The 19,421-nt window shown below is 44.5% G+C and overlaps 1 protein-coding gene across 4 annotated transcripts in view; it reads left to right on the top strand.

The window, feature by feature from the left end:
* The window catches only part of MIPEP (mitochondrial intermediate peptidase), a 159,742-nt gene that overhangs the window by 82,810 nt on the left and 57,511 nt on the right, over positions 1–19,421 (top strand). For all 4 annotated transcript variants that reach the window (XM_047868804.1, XM_047868678.1, XM_047868685.1 and 1 more), the window contains exons 15-16: positions 4,038–4,112; positions 6,914–7,033. In XM_047868804.1, the coding sequence (XP_047724760.1) occupies positions 4,038–4,112; positions 6,914–7,033 (195 nt within the window). The remainder of the gene's footprint in view (positions 1–4,037; positions 4,113–6,913; positions 7,034–19,421) is intronic.

The following is a 19,421-nucleotide window of genomic DNA, read 5'->3' as shown; positions in this document are numbered from 1 at the left end:
CAGGAAACATTTTTCTAATTTGAAATGTAAGATTTAACTTCTAAATATTTTTATTGAAAAGATTCTCATATAACTTGAAAATCAATTTGTATGGTATTTAAAGTTTTGTCCTATTTTTGTTCTTGTAAGAAAAAAAGGAAGTACTTTCTAAGAGAATAACATAAACAGGCATGCTTCATTTTCTTGTGCTTCGCTTTATTGTGCTTTTCAAATGTTACATTTTTTACAAATTGATGTTTTGTGGCAACTTTGCACCAAGCAGGTGTGCGGGTGCCGCATTTCCAACAGGGTTTGCCCCCTTTGTGTTTCTGTGTCACATTTTGGTAATTCTTGCGGTATTTCAAACTTTCGTTATTAGTGAATTTGTCACAGTGAGCTGTGATCGGTGATTACAACTCACCGAAAGCTTAGAGGACGGTTAGCATATTTTAGTAATGAAGTATTTTTTAATTAAGGTATATATATTTTGTTTTGTTTTTTTTAGGCATAATGGTATTGCCCACTCAATAGGCTACAGCATAGTGTAAATGTAACTTTTGTATGCACCGGGAAAAACCCCAGAATTCATTTAACTGGCTTTATTGTGATACTCACTTTGGTGTGGAGGTCTGAACTAAAACTGCGGGAGATACAGCAGTGGTGACAAGCTTACATCCGTTCCAGCCGCTGAAATGCACTGATTAATTTCAGTAGATGAAGAGCCAAAATCCATTGATCAAGAGCCACACTAGATTTTTATTCATTTTTAAGTTTCTATTCAAATTCCACTTGGTTAGGGTACAGTGTAGTATTAGAGTTTCAGGTGTATGAAACAGTGATTCAGCACTCCCGTCCAGTACCCAGTGCTCCTTACGAGGGAATCCCTAGTCCCCCAAACTAGGTTTTTAAAAAATCTGTTTACCTGTTTACACCTCACGTGCTATAAACATACTATTTAATTTGCGACTTGGTGGATTTAGGATTCTTTTCTTTGAACCAGCCTACCCCTATCGTACGTAACTTCTACTTACATTTTTGGTAAAACGTTCCTTGAATTCACTACGGAGTGCAGAGTGGGCCTTGAAGACATAATTTTGGGAGGTTTGTTTGGACCTATCCCTTGATTTTGAAATAATCACAGATTCACGGGAAGCGGCAAAAAGTGACCCTCAGGTCCCATGTCACCTTCACCAGCAATGGTACTCACTTCCTCAAGCGGTGACTTTTTGTGTCACTACAGCAGCCCACGTGTCTCCTTTTTATTACATAAGTTTCGACGAACTGTTTTTAGCTGTCCTTGCTCTTACATGGTGTCTTTCTTCGCATCGTTTGTTTTATTGTAAACCCAACAAGGAAAGAATTAAGCCTCATTAAATTTGTTCTTTAACGTGTGCCATTTCTATGTGGGTTTGTCCCCGAGGGGTTGGCCTGTCAAGACTTCCGAACGGAAAGGGGTATGTTGGGTTTGGGTCTGGGATCCAGAACTTGGCATTTCCGTATCATTGTCTAGAGAGCAGAAGGAGTAAACCTTTCAAAGTTGCCTGGCCTGCTGTGGGGCCCCCAGCTCCTCGTTTCCCCACACCCCTCCAGCGGGGGCACCCCGCCATGGGCCTTGCCACCCCTGCGTCTCCCACTGCTGACTGGATGCTCCTTCTCATCCACCGTCCACTCCCCCGTCCCCGGCGCTGCCGCATCCCAGGCCCCATTGCGATCCCAGAGCTCCCCCAGGGCTGATGATTCAGTGGACCACTCTCCCCAACTTTCCCTAACTTCCTTAAGCCTCAGAATCCACCTCGTCCCCTATGAGACGCCCATCCGGGGAGCCCTACACCCGAGCGGCCTCTCGCCTGTGGTCTGTGCAGCGTCCCCTTCTTCTTCAAGGACCTCAGGCTCCCGTGGCCTCTTCTCCAGTTTGTGTCCCTCTAGGCCTCATTACCTTCAGCCTGTCTTGAGCCTGCTTGTGCATTTCCCAACCTCAAACAAAAGCTTCCTCCCCTCTGCCCCTACGGCCCTCACCCTGCTCCTCTCCGCACACTTCTGGAGACAGTGCTGGGTCATATGTATTCACCGTCTCTGGGTCTCACCTCCCACTCAGCTCAAGCCGTCTAGAGCGGTGCCCCTGCCCCTGTCATTCCGGCAGTTGCTTAGGTTGCTGACGTGCGTCACTGGGGCACTAACTATAGCCTCCTGTTTTTTCCTGATCCACTTCCGCCCTCCTATCCAGTGTCTCCACTGCAGCCAAAGGGATCTTTCAGAAACACAAACCTGACCTCGTGACTCCTTTGCTTTAAACTCCCCAGCGGCTTACCCCGAGCACTCCCGAGGGTGGAGACCAGTGTCCCCGCTTGGCTCCTGCCTCCCTCTCCGGCCCGGTGGGACCCGCTTTTCCTGCCCACGGCTCTCTCACCTCCTGCCGGCAGCCCTCCTCTTCTCTGCCTGGGAAGCTCCTTGCTCCCGGCCGCCCATCCCTTGTCTCGTTAATGCCCGCTCGTCTTGCACGTTGCACTTCCACGTGGGTTGCTCATCTAAGCCTGTCTGCGCCGTTTTCTCCCACCGACCTGCATGCTTTTCCACCTCGGCACTCACACCGGTCGGTGACTCCTAAAAATTGTGCCCACGTGGGTGATGCCAGCTTGTGAAGCTTGCGGGGCCGGGGCCCTGTCTGGTGGCCCTTTTGTGTCCCCGATGCCTGATACAGTGCTCGTCCACAGTACCCTTCATTTTTGGGCAAATGAGAAAATGCCATCCTGCCACATAGACTTTTCGAGAATGGAAACAAAACTCTTCAAGCTTTGTGAGTCATAAAAAAAACCCAAGTGTCGCGCGAGTCCCGTCAGCGGAAGGTATCACGTAAAGTAAGGGTTTAGGGAAACCTGAACGTTCTGGTACGAGTTCTTGGCATACATGACTTAACTGAGTCTTGACCTTTTAAAATCCCGTCTGAGGAAATTTTTGTTTCACTCAGGATGGCCGCCCCTGGTGTGAGAAAGCCCCGGGCCTTTCACCTGCACTGGAATGTGTACTCTACAGCCTTAAACTTTCCTTTTTTCTTTTCTTTCTTTTGCCTTGTTTGCCTTTCTTACGGCCAAACAGAAAGAGGAGAGAACAGGCTTTGTTGTCTGAGCCTCCGTCTCGTCCTGGTGTAGTCTTTCACTCAAGGAGCCCTTTTAAATGATTGTTCTCGTGTTCGTTCATTTCTTCCGGGAAGATTTACTGAGCATCTGCTGTGGGGCGGGCACTCCGAGGAGATACACACCCCTACCTCGCCGTGCCCGGTGCCCCTGCCAGCAGACCGCTCCCGTTGTCCTCCTTCGGGGGTTCATGTGCACCGCTGGAGTGCTGGTAACCCGCCTTGTGCCTCCCTGATGTGTTTCTCTGTAGGGAGGCTTCTCGCGTCATTTAGATTATAAGTAGAGTTGCGCAGAGTGGTCACCTTTTTCAGGAAACGTCAATATTAGTGACTTTCAAGTAGAGCCAGTTGACCGACGTGCTTCCTTGACCAGATTGTTATTTTATTTCTACGTGAGTATGTGCTGCTGTGTGATGAGGCCTAATCGGTCTCAGGCCGGAAGCCCCAAAGCAGACAGGGCCATGACACTGAGCTTCCAAGTTCTGCACCTCTCTCAGGCTGGAAAATAAGAGAATGTGCAATTCACCGTCATGGTCATTTGTTGGGACAGCCAGTCAGCTTCAGTGCAGGCTGACACCCGAGAATTGTCGTCTGTTTTTTGACACTTCACTCTTGTATTCCTGTCATCCATTGTTGTATGCACTTAAGAGCCAACAGAGCACTTGGACAGGCTTCCACTGGTAACAGCGATACAGAGAAAGCGTCAACTTTTACTAAGGCTTTCAATAGACGTTCAGAGGTCGACGCTACCAGGCTCTTTGCCCACGGCGCTGTCTTTGCGTGTACAGACCTTGATTTGACAGCCACTGCGATTAAATTCTATGAATTTTTGCGTCTGATGTCATTTTTAACTCTCTTGCCTGATAAGCAGCCAGTGCGGTGACTTGGGAAGCAATTGACTCACACATGTGTTCTTTTGTTTTTCAAGGCACTGCCCAAAAATATGGTGTCTCGGCTTTGTGAGTCCAAAAAGGTGGGTGCTGCAGCCGATATGCAACTTCAGGTATGTATGTCCCTTTGTTCTCACGTTTTCCAGAGCAGTTATTCAAAATAAATATGTAACTTGAAATTCTTGCCAGCGCTCCACCTTGATTATAATAATTATGCTTCTAACACATCTTTCACCTGAGTTCAAAGAACTTGACCAAAACTGACTCATTCAGGCCTCGCACTGTCCTTGGGAAATGGACGTTGAATAAGTTTATTTCCCAGTTTCAGCCGGGAAAGTCAAAGCGCGGAGGAGTCGCGTGACTTCTTCTAACTCCTACATTTCAGCCTGCAAGTTACGTTTTTAGTCACTTTGTCTTTTTAAAAATTTTTGGTTTTGACGTGAAGTTTAAACAGTGAGGATTGTTAGTTTTAGATAATATTCAAAGGCAGTCTTCTCGGTTTCCAGATAGAGACTAGAAAAATTTTATGAACCATCTGGATGTCAGGTCTACACGATACCAGATGTTCAGGTTACTTTAATTGCTCAGATTGTTTATCACATTCTTGCTCTTCATCAGATGTGGAGAATTCTATAAACACAACCCAAACACCCGTCTTTCATGTCAGGCAGTGTTCACTTTTATAATGGTCCAGCTACCTATTTCAAAGTGCGGGCACCATTTAATTGCTTTATGGCTTTGTAGAATTCAGCCTTTACGAACTCTGTTTATGTTGCACTTTCAAATATACATTCGAAGAAAATGCATGCTATCGAGAAAACCATGGCCTTACACTTGAACTTAACGTTATTTAATGCCCATGCCTATCAGTATAATTTTAAAAGGATTTCTGCGTTATTCGAAACATTTTCAAGTTATTTGAAAATTTCTGCGTTACTCAACTTCAAGTCTTTTGATTTGCCGATATCTATAGTGGGAGCTCTGCCCTTGTGGCTTTCTTTCTGAGTAATTGTTCCAAGGGTTTTCTTTCAAAAGGAAAACCAACCTTTCCCTCCTTCCACCCTCCAAAGAGAGTAACCCCCACCGAGAGACGCAGAGGAAGAGAGAAAGAGAGGGAGGCAAGTGCTTGCCAGACAGCTGCCCCTGCAGGCTTTCCTGTCCCGCAGCAGTCCCCTTGCACGCTGCAGACACACGAGGCTGGAAAGGAAATGAACTGGGTCTGGTGTCTAGGGAGGCATACAAAGTGTTCTGAAAATTGCAATTTTCTTTCTTTTTTTTTTTTTTTTATGTTGCGCATTGTTTTAAAAATGGGCTCCTGTTTTTTTCTGTGGCTCTGAGGTTCTTGGTCCCAGGAGAGCATGACTCGCTGGGTAGGCAGGTAGACTCATCACTCTCAAATTGTTTGGTGAGCAGCAGGTGAGGTGAGACACACGCGCATTGCGTTTATTTTGCTCTGCTTTTGTCATTAAAAAAAGTCATTTCATACTTACCCGTGGGAGGCATAGCTGTAGGAGTGAACCTTCTGAATTCAGATTTGTTTGTAGATTGAGGCCAAAAAAGCCCCTCACACCTTAGTGGAGGTTAGAATTTAACTTTCGATTCCTGATAATTTATTCTGTTGGAATATGGACAAGACGTGGGTGAGTAATTTAGGCTCCTCTGATTTCTCTCTGCATGATTACTCATTATAGAATATGGAATTGAAAGAGCTGTAGTTAGCTATATGCTTAGATTACCACTTAGAGTGAAGCAATATTTATATTTAGGAGATGTCTATATTTTTCTAGGGGAGGTTTAAGCTTGACTTATAATTTGGAACCATAATTCTATATCTAGAGGAAACCAAAAGCTGGAGGTCATTTAAATTTTTTCTTTTATCCAAACTAATCCTCAGTTCTTTTAAGTCAACAGCTGCACATTCTCTGCAAATTCCGTTTTCAAGTCAGAAAGATACATATCAGAAACATAATTGCGTGTCAGAATTTTTCCTTTAAAATCAAGCCTTTTCTACTTTCTTGCTTCAGGTGAACTCCACGCAAACACTAGTATTCGAGCCAGATGTCCCGGGGAGAAAGCACTTTTATCTTTATGTTAGGTTTTCTACGTGAAGTTTAGTTTTTCGGAACTTTGTGAGCTGCCGACTTCACGTGCAAACTAACGCTTTCTTCTCCTGTCGTGTTGCGATGGCCTGTGTCCTCCACTCAGAGGTGAGGGAGCCTTCTCTCCCGGTCACCTCGTCGGCCAGAACTGCCCGCGCACAGCAGCTGTTTTCTTGGTGTCTGCTGACACCAGGTGTGGGAGCTGGCTGGACCCGGGCTCCAGACTCCCCAACAGCTGCGCCAGAATTCTTTGTAACGTCCCCACTCACCCGTCGCAAGAGAGTCGTTCTTCCTTCACCTCGCCCCATCTGTTTAACGTTCCGTCCCTTCTCGTCACAAAACGTGGATTCGGACCATTTCATTTCTCTCATTTAAGATATATCAGGATTCCAGGAAGAAACCACGCAGGATGCATTAGATCCAGAGGGTCACAAGTTGGAACTTTATTATTTTTCTCCGATTTCCAACTACATACTTTGCGTATATCTATAGATATCAACGGGCCAACTTCCAGTTTTGTGGTCACAAATTTAATTTACTACGTTGTACGTAAAGAGTACCTTATAGATACAGTTCAAAAAATTTTAATAGCCCTCATCACGAAAAGGTTGACAGCTTTCCTTTTCATCATTAGCATGGTCTGAATTGTGGTTCAAATTACATTTCAAGCCATATACGTTTATATTCGTGAACGTTACGTATACGTAACTTACATGTACTTCTTATTCTGGTATACTTCTAACACCTTTGGCCCATTGCGTCTTAGATGTAAGGCTGGACTGCCAGAACTAAGTGGACGTTTTCATCTTTCTTAGGTCTTTTATGCCGCCCTGGATCAGATCTACCATGGGAAGCACCCCCTGAGGGCATCGACCACAGACATTCTCAGGGAAACCCAGGAGAAATTTTATGGCTTACCATACGTTCCAAATACCGTGAGTCTCGCATTTTGATCCTGCCGTGTGCCATCGAATGGTTCAGCAAGTGTCTCCGTCAGAGGGAGTAGGTTGTGGTCCCTTACCCCTTGCAGAACCTGAAATCGCTACATTTGTGCCGAGGTTTTGTATGGGGCAAATGCTAGCAATTGCCTGGCTCATTTAATATCTCTAGCCATCCATTTATAATGCTTATTTTCTTCCTGCTAGCAATGTGTTTCTGGATGCCTGGGAAGGTAAGCGGTGAAAAAGGTCATTGGAGTTAGTCTACAGTTCTTTTTTGTCATTTTCCTACAATGAGAACAATGGTTAGCGATACGAGATGAATGTGATTATCAGCCCCTAATCATCTTCACTGCAAAGGGAATTGACATTTATTGAGTACCTTGTTTGCATCAGGGATTATGATAGAAGTTTTGCGTATGGTCTGTCAGCATAGAAGGCAGGGGTATTGTTGCCATTTATTGAGAACGCGGTGCCAGGACTCCAGCTGGCTGCTTTGCAAGAGAACCTCTGATTTCGCTCTCATAGTGCTTAGGCAGAAAAGAGGCTTTATGGAATCTCATCACTGAAAGATACAAGGGTATATCTGGTTTCAGGTAAGTTGGATCTGGTTAGTGCTTACAAAATACCATTCGAAAAGTTTCTCTTTCTTTCCATTTCTCAGGCTTGTCCTTCTTGGGGTTCATTTCGTCCTCAGGCGGGCTGCCCTGACTAGGTGGGGCGGTGGCTGCCGGGAGGGCCTGGTTTAGATCGTCCCGGCTTAGCCAGTCTGATAGAGAGCACATTTGGAGGCGCTCTGTGATCTGTACAATGCCGAACACGTGTTGTTACAGTATTGGGTGCCAGCACCCGTGCTAAGAGGCTCGTCAGTGAACCGTAATTGTCCAGGGGGTGCTCAGGTCCTGACACTCAAACATACATTGGAATAGTTCGAATTTACCACACAAGTAAAGTAATGGCGTATTTTATCATCATAATACTTCTTATCAATAGTTTTGGTCGTCTGGACGCTTAATCATCTGCTCCAGTATATAATGCTAGGCATACTACGTACCTGTTTTTGACTTTATGTGTAATTTACTGCTCTAATGCTGTGTATTATTGAGCCCTGGATTGTCTGTGTTAGTGAAAATTTGTGGCAATGAGAATATTCATCAGTGGAACAAACCATAACAGTTGCCTAGATTTAATAGCTTTTTCCAGTTTGCAGAACACTGCCTGATCATGTGCTGTTGTACTCGTGTGTTTTTTGTGCTCATTTTTTAGTCTTTGCTTAGTTTTATTTATTTTTTATAGTTTGTTTATTTTGAAACAGAGTGTGCACAAGCAGGGGAGGGACAGAGACGGTGGGGGTGAGGGGGAGAGAGAGAGAGGGAGGGAGGGGAAGAGAGAGAGAGAGAGAGAGAGAGAGAGAGAGAGAGAGAGAGAATATCCTAAGCAGGCTTTGCACTGTCAGCAGCTCGGAGCCCAACACTGGTCTTGAACTCACGAACCGTGAGATCATGACCTGAGCTGAAACCAAGAGTCAGATGCTTAACCGACTGAGCCACCCAGGCGCCCTATTCTTTGCTTAGTTTACAGATGGATGTGATGTGAACTCCATGTAGTTATAACGTGATCAGTAAGTGATTAAATCATAGGAAGGCAAAAATTAGGAAGCGGGAAGCTTTCTAAAGCTGCAGAACTTGAGCTTGGCCGAGCTGCTTCCTCTGCCTTTCTTTATCTCCAGTTGTATGGTGACGTAGCTGTACCTGTCCTTAGAAGAGAACCCAAACTTCCCTACCGTCCAGATTCCTCTGCGTAATGATGAAATATACAAAGATGAAGTCACAGTGGCAAACAAATTCTGAATCAACTATCAGTAAATTGTTTGAATTTAAAAGAAAGGATGATGTTATTAAGCCCACTATCCTTGTCCTACTTCCTTTTGAGAAAATACAGAGACTTATGTCTTCACTGGGATTGTCTCCCTTGTTCATTGGCAGTAGCTATGGCTCTTTGAGTAAATTGTATTTTGTTTGTTTGTTTGTTTGTGTTTTGTGTTTAAATTTTATTTTAGGCAGGGAGAGAACATGAGCAGGGGAAAGGGACAGAAGGAGAGAGAGAGAATCCGACAAACCATGAGGTCATGATCCGAGCCGATACCAAGAGTCAGACACTCAACTGACTGAGCCATCCAGGCGCCCCAAAGATACTCTTAACTATGGAGAACAAACTGAGAGTTGCTGGAGGTGAGGTGGGAGGAGGAGGGGCTAAATGGGTGATGGACATTAAGGAGGGCACTTATGATGAGCACTGGCTGTTATATGTAAGTGATGAATCACTAAATTCTACTCCTGTTAACTAACTAGAATTTAATAAAAACTTGGAACATTAAGGGTGCCTGGGTGGCTCCGTCGGTTGGGCATCTGACTTCGGCTCAGGTCATGATCTCATGGCTCGTGGGTTCGAGCCCCACGTCGGGCTCTGTGCTGACAGCTCGGGGCCTGGAGCCTGCTTCGGATTCTGTGTCTCCCTCTCTCTCTGCCCTTCCCCCACTCACACTCTGTCTCTCTCTAAAAAATAAATAATCGTTAAAAAAAAACAAAAACCTCGAAACATAAAAAAATAATAATAACTGGAAGGTTTATAACAGCACTGTTTGTAAAAGTGGAAAAAAAGGAAGAGGTGGGATTCGGGAAAGAACCCAAGTGACTGTCAGTGGAAAAAAATGTATAAATAATTTGTGCCATATTCATTGTCTGGAATTCATGCAGCTGAAACTGAGGGGCACAGATAATGGACTTCTCACAGGTAAACACATAAGCAGTAAAACTCTAACGAAAAGTGAAGGAACAGTAAACACAAAATTCAGAGGGTGCTAACCTCTGGAACAAGGAATGGGATGATACACGTCCTGGAAGTGTCTTGTTTCTTAAACTGATAGTGCATATAACCTTGATAGTTTTGTCATTCTCCTTATCTTAGTAGTTTATAGAAATAGTAGAAAATTGGTATGTGGAAAAGATTTCTCTACGTTAAGAGGTTATTTTGGCTGTGCCATATGTGGTAAAGAATGGATTTAGGGGGAACAGTTGGGAAATTTTTCAGGTGCTGGGGTAGAGTGGGTAGCTCGAACCAGGGAAGTGGCTGTGGAGGTGGAAAGATTGAAACGGGTGTGAGAGCAGTGTAGATGGCAGGCTCCACGAGGCGCAGTGGTCGGCTGGACGCGGAGGTCAGGGGGTGGAGAATGAGTGTGAGTTCGTCACGAGCATTGACCCGGGAGGGGGACTTGAGAGCATCCCGCCATGCAGGCTGGAAGAGGGATGGTTTCCCTACAGACTTATCTCTAGGGATGTTTCTCTGCAGTGAATCCTTTTATTCCCTCCAATGAAACCATGAGAACAGGAGAATATAATTTGAACACCAACCTACAGAGTATTCATAATATTGATAGAACTGCACAGATTATATGCATGTAATGTGGTCTAAACTTTTAGACGGTGATTACGTATGTGTCTGTATTAGTGTCTCTCCAAGCGCATTAATACCTTGAGAATAAAGTGTCCCATCAGCTACGTTTGAGGAATACTTGTTTAAATAACGTTGAGCGGGCTTCTCAGGATCTGTGATGTGCTAATGAACATTGAGTCTCTCATGCTTTGTTTGAAAGCTTACTAATGACCACAGAACTCTGCCTGGTTCATTTCTGGACATTAGCCCCGTGTAGATCATGTTTTGGCAAACTCTGCTCTTCTGATAACGCGATTATTGAACACGGGCAGCTCCAGCCGTATCCCGCAATAAATAACGGGTGCTTATTTTTCGAGTGAACAGACTTACTACGTCAGCAATTTATTGATACTTACGACCTAGCTCTAGTGCTGTATGTAATGTATAGACAAATGTGATTTGTAATTTCCTTGCTATTCTAACAGTAGTTTGCTAGGGGCCCAAAAGCTGGTTGTAAACAGAGAGCTGTTTTACAGCGTATCCAACGGGCTAGTCTTGTACTGTTCGGAGCCTGATGTTTGGTTTTGATATTAATGACCATCTCTTCTCAGAACATTCTGTTCCTAGGTGATTGTGTATCACCTCCGTTATTTAATCAGAGAGTGGAAGATGCTGCATTTTTATTTTTATAGGATTCCAAGTTTATGTTTTTACACTGTCGCTCATCCCTCTGAAGCAGTTGAGAGGCAGTCATGTCTGGGAGCGTCTGGGTCAAAACCTATCTCTAGCCTTGTGACCGTTCAGTTCTGTCCTTGTGAGTATTTTTCAAGTTCAAAGCATGAACAACTGACTCTGCTGACAGACCGCAGTTTTCCAAGATTTGTTAACGACTCGTTTGTATCTCGCTCTGTTGAGCTACCTTTGTGGACTTTGTCGGTGAAGCCGTGTCTCACACGCAGCTATCCTGGGAATAAAAGAATTCTCTGAATAACTCTTGCCGCCAGTGAGGCCTTCTTTGTGCTTTACCACCTCATGTTGAAAACAGTGATGAGTACAGAATAAGAAAGTCCTGAGCACCTGAAAACGTCACAATAAGTATATCTGAGGAGATTGGCTTTCTTGTCCATTCATAATTTAAAGTTCGCTATCTTGAATAAAGCTAAAATATACAAGACTTGTTCTAGGAAAGCACTTACTGGGATTGAATGACATGTTGATATCCGCTCATTATTCTTGTTAGAACAAACACCGACAAAGAATGTGAAAAGAAAGGACGCCTGGGTGGCTCAGTCGGTTGAGCATCCAACTCTTGATTTTGGCTCAGGTCGTGATCCCAGGGTCGGGGCATCGAGTCCCACATCAGGCTCCATGCTGACCGTGGAGCCTAAGATATTCCCTCCCTCCCTCCCTCCCTCCCCCCCCCTCTCTCCCTCCCCCTCCCTCTGCCCCTCTCCTCTGCTCATGCTCTCTCTCTCTCTCTCTCTAAAAAAAAATTTTAGGGGGGTGCCTGGGTGGCTCAGTTAAGCGTCCAGCTCTTGATTTTGGCTCAGGTCATTTTCTCACAGTTTCATGAGTTCTAGTCCCATGTCGGGCTCTGCACTGACAGCACAGAGCCTGCTTGAAATTCTCCGTTTCTCTCTGCCCCTCCCCTGCTTGCACTCTCTCTTTCTAAAATAAAAAAAAAATTTAGTTAAAATTAGTTTTAGTTAAAATTAATTGTTAGTTAAAATACAGATACAGATACAGATGGAACTATAAGCTATGATCACAGACTGCACTGAGCAGGGAGAATTTGCTGAGTAAGATGAAGGGAAATTTAGAAGACAACTGAGGGGAATATTTAAGCAGTGGGCACACAGTGGATCAGCCAGTGTGTTTGGAGAAGATCTTCTAATTGGAACAGCTTTTTTTTCCTAATGTTTGTTTATTTTTGAGAGAGAGAGAGAGAGAGAGAGAGAGACAGAGCACAAGTGGAGGAGGGCCAGAGAGAGAGGGAGACACAGAATCCAAAGCGGGCTCCAGGCTCTGAGTTGTTAGCACGGAGCCCGATGCGGGGCTGGAACTCACGACCTGTGGGACAGTGCCCTGAGCTGAAGTCGTATGCTTAACCGACTGAGCCACCCAGACCCCACCCCCCCCACCCCGAACAGCTTTTTTTCAAGTACCAGCAAAAACCAAAATTTTAAACGTACTATTTTCCGTTTCTGCTACTATTAAAACAGTATAATGCTCTGCTCTTTTCTATTATTTTAGGGTTACGTTGACTGTAGTAGCTTAGAACATGCTTTATAGAACATCTATTTTGGGTGTGTGTTCTGCATTCCCAAATAAACAGGCTAATAAATGAACTTTTAGCATACAGTTTATGTGCAATTTGAGGGCTTCCCTTCCTGAAATTGCTCAATTTCTAGAGCGGATTCTTACCCTGACATTGCTGATGTCACGACAATACGTGCAAAGGAAAGTAACCTGTAATTTACCAGTTGGGAGATGGTGTGCAACCAACCAGTGGTAAACCCACTTGTTCGCACAACGGGCTCATCCCAGACGAACTTTCAAACTGACCTCTTAACCATGTGGAAGGACATGAAATCAACACAGTGGGAGAGTACAGAGAGATTTTGAGAGTACTTTTACCGTGTTTATTTTACTGTATGGATTTTTTTTTTTTAAGTCTCAAAAAGAAGAAAAATAAGCAGAAACACAATGAGAAAACGGCCTTGCTACACACGGTTTGGGTGTGAAGACTGATTTATTGCCGTTAGAGTTCATTCTCTTTCCTGTTTACTTGATAGGCAGTCTCGAAGGGCTTCTTTCTTCAAAATAAGTAAGTGAGTGAGTCGGTATATTTGTGTAGAAGTCCCTGTGGATAGCTGACACTTGTGCGTCCAGATTAAAAATCATGTTTAAAAATGTCCAGTTTGAAGTGTATACTTCAGAAGTTTCCAGAGGAGGTTACATAATTTTAATTTAAAATTGTATTACAGCTTAGTGACCTCACATAGACTCAAGTGTTCATGATTTTATTTTAAAAGCTTTAATTTTTAGAAAAATTGGTAAATCATGACGGTAAGAAAGAATAGCACTCGTAAGTGATTCCACCATCTCGATTAAAACGGCAGTCACATTTTTTTCCAGTTACTTTTAAAGTAAGGCCGATAAGGGGCGCCTGGGTGGCGCAGTCGGTTAAGCGTCCGACTTCAGCCAGGTCACGATCTCGCGGTCCGGGAGTTCGAGCCCCGCGTCGGGCTCTGGGCTGATGGCTCGGGGCCTGGAGCCTGTTTCCGATTCTGTGTCTCCCTCTCTCTCTCTGCCCCTGCCCCGTTCATGCTCTGTCTCTCTCTGTCCCAAAAATAAATAAACGTTAAAGTAAGGCCGATAAGAGGAACTGATCATATGGGAGGCTTTATTTAGAAATCTGAGGTCTGCTTTCGACCTGTTCTTAACCTCACACCTGTTCAGAGGTTGGTTTAAAGAATGGCATAGGGGCGCCTGGGTGGCGCAGTCGGTTAAGCGTCCGACTTCAGCCAGGTCACGATCTCGCGGTCTGAGTTCGAGCCCCGTGTCAGGCTCTGGGCTGATGGCTCGGAGCCTGGAGCCTGTTTCCGATTCTGTGTCTCCCTCTCTCTCTGCCCCTCCCCCGTTCATGCTCTGTCTCTCTCTCTCCCAAAAATAAAATAAAACGTTGAAAAAAAAATTAAAAAAAAAAAAAAAAAGAATGGCATAAAGGTCTCTCTTTTTAATGTGGGGGAAAAAAAAATACTACCTGAAAACAATAGAAGTAGAGCCCCCGAGTGGTTGAAAGTCCATCATTCTCTCTCCAGAGACTTCAACCTCATTTATTTAATAAAAACCTTCATTCCTCCTATTTAGTTTTTTTTTCTTCTTCTTCCTGGGGAAGCAGTTCTGTTTCCTCTCTTTTCTTAAGCGCTAGCCCTTTTGGAAGTGGAAAAACAGTTCCAGAAAGCGAAGGTATTAGCCAGGTATCACACTAGTTTGGAGTATTTGTTGTTGCTAAGCAAATGTTAGATTAAACAAAACAATATTTATTTTTTGCTTATCTGGAATACAAAGACCATGTGGTACGTATCTAAAAAAAAACCTAAGTAGTTAATTGCATGTTAAATTCCTTTCCTCTTTGGCTGCATAAACAACTGAGAAAATATTTACCTTCTCTGTCATGCTAGATTTATTTACGACTTTGTAACTAAAACACAGAAGTGTTATAAATTGAAACTTTAATCTCATGATTGACTCATTTTCTAAAAATTTATATGGTTTCAGTCTGTGGGACAGCTGCAACTCTAGATTTCACTGATTTAAAACACGGGGAAATTATAGGACTACCCGGGTTGTTTTTATAATAGAGCTCTTTGGGCCAAGTCACCGGCTTTCATTTTTGTCTTGGTTTTCACGAATAGAGCTATACTTTTTTTGTTTTTTTTAACCCCCTGCAAATTTACATGCGTTAGATATAATGAAATGAAAATCCAGGATATTAGGAGTTTTTCCTATAGCAAGTAAACTGTATATTTTAAATGATGCACGTGTCTTTTAGATTTTAGGCAGTTTACGTTTCAGGAAGTGGCTTCTCTGGTGATTCTCTAAGTAAATTATGTTCTCATCCATGGCAAATATGAGCTGTGAGCAGGACGCGGGGACCTCACTATTATTCATGGAATGACAGTACCCAGAGGGGCTTGCTACAATGTCTTTTTACCTCTGTGCCTTGTGACCAACAGAGAAGCCAAGGGCAACATTGGTAAGGTAAGGAAGGCTCCCCTTGAGTGATATTAATTTTACGTTTTAATTATATTTTGAGTAGGAGTCTATGCACATGCCTGAAAACCGTAAGATGTAAAAACGTGAAAGGGTCCATGTGTAACGTCCCTCCTGTGCTCCCGTCCCCCTGGCCGTGCTCCCGTCCCCCTGGCCCTCCGCCTCTGTCCATAGGGGTCCCTGGTGTTCCTGTTGTCTCTCACATACTGACCTGGAACGGAAATCGCTTCTGTGAGATATAAAGATACATCGAATCCGCAGTCTCGGTGGCGACCTTCCCTCACCGCGTCTCCTGCCCTGTCTCCCAGATGGGTGGATGCTAGCCTGGGCAGTTACAGTCCTTTAACGAGTGTCCCCTGACCGACTTTCCCTCTCTCAAATCCACACAGCTATCTGGGAGATCTTTTCTAAATGCACATTCGCTTATAACAGCCCTTCCCTTAAAACCCCTCAGTGCCTCCCACTGCTCTTGAGCCAAAGGCCGAAGACCTTTGCCGCCCACGGGTTCCTGTGGGGCCTGGTCAGCCCAGCCTTGTCCAGCTGAACACAGCCTCCTTTCTTTGGCTCCAGGTTCTTGGCACTCACTTCCCTCTGCCGGGAGCACGTTCTCCTGTCTTCTCACTCTGCTCTGCTGGGAATGTCACTCCCCCAGAGCTCGCCGGTTCCTCTGTCGCACACCCTCACAGAACCCAGTTCTTTCCCTGCGTGTCGATCATCCCGGTTCCTGATTTCTCGAGGTCATTTGATTACTTTCTGTCTTCCCGAGGGGAGTGACATTCACATAGCAGCAGGGCCCATTTCTGATCCGTTCATTATTCCTTCAGGTCACTTGTGCATGGTAGTGCCCAACAAATGTTAACAGAAGGTGTTTTGTTTTGTTAGCGTCTTATCGAGGTGGAACTTACATGAGATACACAAATCTCAGTACACAGCTCCAGGAAATTTTACATCGGTGTATACCTGTCTCATTGCTGCCCAGGTCAAGATATACACCGTTTTCAGCACCTGCTTTTAGGAGGCCCCTGCAACCTGCCAGTCAGTATTCCTTCAATATACCTTCCCCACGAGGTAACCACCAGCTTTGCCTGTTTCGAACCTGAGCCAAGTACCACCGTGTATTAGGTACTCTTTTGAGCGTAGCGTCTTCTATACGGCATCGTGTCTGTGAGATCCATGCATCTTGTTGCGTGGTTTAGTGACCTCTTCTTTTCCATTGCTTTGAAGTATTCCTTTTTTTTTTTTAAACGTTTATTTTTGAGACAGAGACAGAGCATGAACGGGGGAGGGGCAGAGAGAGGGAGACACAGAATCTGAAACAGGCTCCAGGCTCTGAGCTGTCAGCACAGAGCCCGTCGCGGGGCTCGAACTCACGGACCGCGAGATCGTGACCTGAGCCGAAGTCGGCCGCTCAACCGACTGAGCCACCCAGGTGCCCCAAAGTATTCCATTTTTAATATGCCACAGTGTACTAATGTGTTCCACTATTGACTGACATTTGAGTTATTTCCCTTCTGGGGTTATTGTGAATAAAGTTCCTGTGAATATTCATGTATATATCTTTTGATAGACGCAAGCATTCATGTCTGTTGAGTGTGTAGCTAGGAGTAATTTGGGGTATACTTCAGCTTTACTGCAGCTCTCGCCAAACAGTTTTTCAAAATAATTCTCCGGGGTTTGCACACCAACAGGCAATGTTCGGATGCACCGTTTGCTCCACGTCCTGTCCAATACTTGATATTGTCAGTCCTTTTAATTTTAGCCACTTTGGGAGGATGGAGCCCTATCACATTGTGGTTTTAATGTGTTCTTTTCTCATGACCAAGAACTCTGGGCACGTCTTCGTATGTTTATGGGCCGCTTGAATGTCCTCTTTGTGTAAGGATTTTGGCTCGGATGTGGGTGAGTAGGAAGCCATCTGAAGGTTTCAGGTAGAGGTCAGATAGAATTTGGAGCATAAGAGAGGGAGAAGAGTCAAGAGTGATTGCGAGGGTTTTGGCCCAAGTGGCCAAAAGGAAAGCATTGCCTTTAACATGGAGAGGAGACTGTGGGAAGGCTAGGTCCTTGGGGCAATCAGGAAACCAGTTTTAGGCGTACTAAGTATGAGATGCCACTGGTCAAACAAGAGAAGCTGTCACGTAGGCTGGTGGACATACAAGTCCAAAGTTCAGAGGAGCAGTCTGTGCTGGAGGTAGGGATTTGCAGTTATCCACACATAGATTATATCAAAGCCAACGGACTGGGTGAGATCACCCTGAGGAGTGATGAGCCCTGGGCCATCATTTAAAGGGCTGGAAAATGAGGAAGGACCAACAAAGAAGGAGAGAGAGAAACCAATGAGTTAGGAGGGAAATGTAAGAGCACGCTGTCCTGGAAACCAGTGGTCTCATTTGGAATGTATGGCAGTTGGACGGGGTAAGCTCAAATCCAGTCGTACTGAAGAACCTGGGAGTTGATGAACGGGGCGTAGGAAATGTGACACGGGTTCACATTAGTTTGGAAATGGACGGGCAGTGTTTCTGTTTGTTTATTTGTTCCTGGGACTCTGCGTGGGGGCGGGGCCGGGATGCCCATTCACTTTCGTACTGAAGCTAAGAAGCTTTCCAAACTTTGGAGTTGTGTTATAGGGACAGAAGAGGGAAGATTAAGTAATTTACCCAAGATGTTCCAAGCAAGAGTAGTGTACATATTGCGTCACTTTATGCATATTTACTGTCGTGAAATAAATACCAGATGGAGCCAACACTTAAATAGAAAAAAAATAAGCCATTATCTGCCTCCTTTTAGCTCCTCTTATCTTCTCTTCCGTTTAGAGAAGGATAGTAGGTTAAAAAGAGATGGAAGAAATTACAAATGAAAATACAGATGAATGGATTTGACCACAAAAATTTTAATTTCTCTCAGGAAATATGAATGAAATTCACAGACAAGCATACTGGTTTTCAAAAATTGCAACACTTAATGACAAATGGTTTATATTGTTGCTGCATAAAGAGCGCGTACAAATACAAATAAAAAACGGGCAGAACAACAACAACAAAATCCCAACACAACCCCCGAAGGAAAATAGGCATAGGAGTCAGTCACAAAAGAAGACAATGCAAATAGTGAACATAGGTCTACAAAAAATTGTTTGACTTTCCTGGCGCGCAAAAGTATGCAAATGGAAATAACAGCAAAATGACACGTTCACTTATCATATGACTCCATATTCTATTAAAAGACAACACTAGTGATTGTATTGATACACCGATGTAGATATTTTTATTTTTGTTTCTACGAGGAGGAATGGGTTTGGCAGGAGGGATCAAGAACATGGAAGTCTAGAAAAGCCATTAAGGTAGCACTGAGGAATTTATTCTGAAGATATACATAGAAAACCCAATAAAGCAGGAACACCTGATAATTAGCACATCTACAAGAAATTGGAGTCCAACATTGGAGGAAAGGTTAAGCAAACCGTATTGTACGCTGTGCTCGTCGTCAGGCCTGCCCACTTAGCACTGCGCCATCTCTGACATGTGGTAGAATTGCACATCTTTGCTCTGTGCAGTTAGTGGTGGCCACGTGACTTGGTCTGGCCAAAGAAATCGGGCAGAAGTGATGGGGCTCATTGCTGGGCTGCAGCAGGTAAGAGCCACTGCGCACTTGTCCACATTTCCTCCCTGTTGGCCCAGCAACCAGTGACCTTCTGGGTGGTGGAGACTCAGAAAGCCTGGGTGCCTAAGTGCTGCTGACTTAGGAGCAGCTGCCGAGAGGAGTCCGCTCACCCGAGAGAGATGTGTCGTCTGCTCAAGGAACAGATCTTTGCTGTTGGAAGCCACTGAGACGGTAGGATTCATGTTACTGTCATCGTCACTTAGTATATCCTGACTCATAGAGGCCACACGATGAAATAATATACAGCCGTTAACGTTCACAAAGAATTCTTAATATCAGGTTAGTGAAAAGCATCTAATAAAATCATAGATAGTGTGATTTTTGTCTTTTGAACACCGAAGGGAGCTTTCACATTAACAACTGTTTATCACAGTCACGGATTACGGGTGAGTGTCAATTTCCTTTTTGTATTTTTCATTCCGATTTTTCTTCAAGGAGCACAGACTCCTTGTAAAGTTGGAAGGGCAGACATGCACACACAGAGACACACATAGCTTCAGTTGGCTTCCAGTGACAC

The sequence above is a fragment of the Prionailurus viverrinus genome, chromosome A1 (assembly GCF_022837055.1).
Source record: "Prionailurus viverrinus isolate Anna chromosome A1, UM_Priviv_1.0, whole genome shotgun sequence".
NCBI classification, from domain to species: Eukaryota; Metazoa; Chordata; class Mammalia; order Carnivora; family Felidae; genus Prionailurus; species Prionailurus viverrinus.
This window is presented reverse-complemented; position numbering and strand designations above follow the sequence as displayed.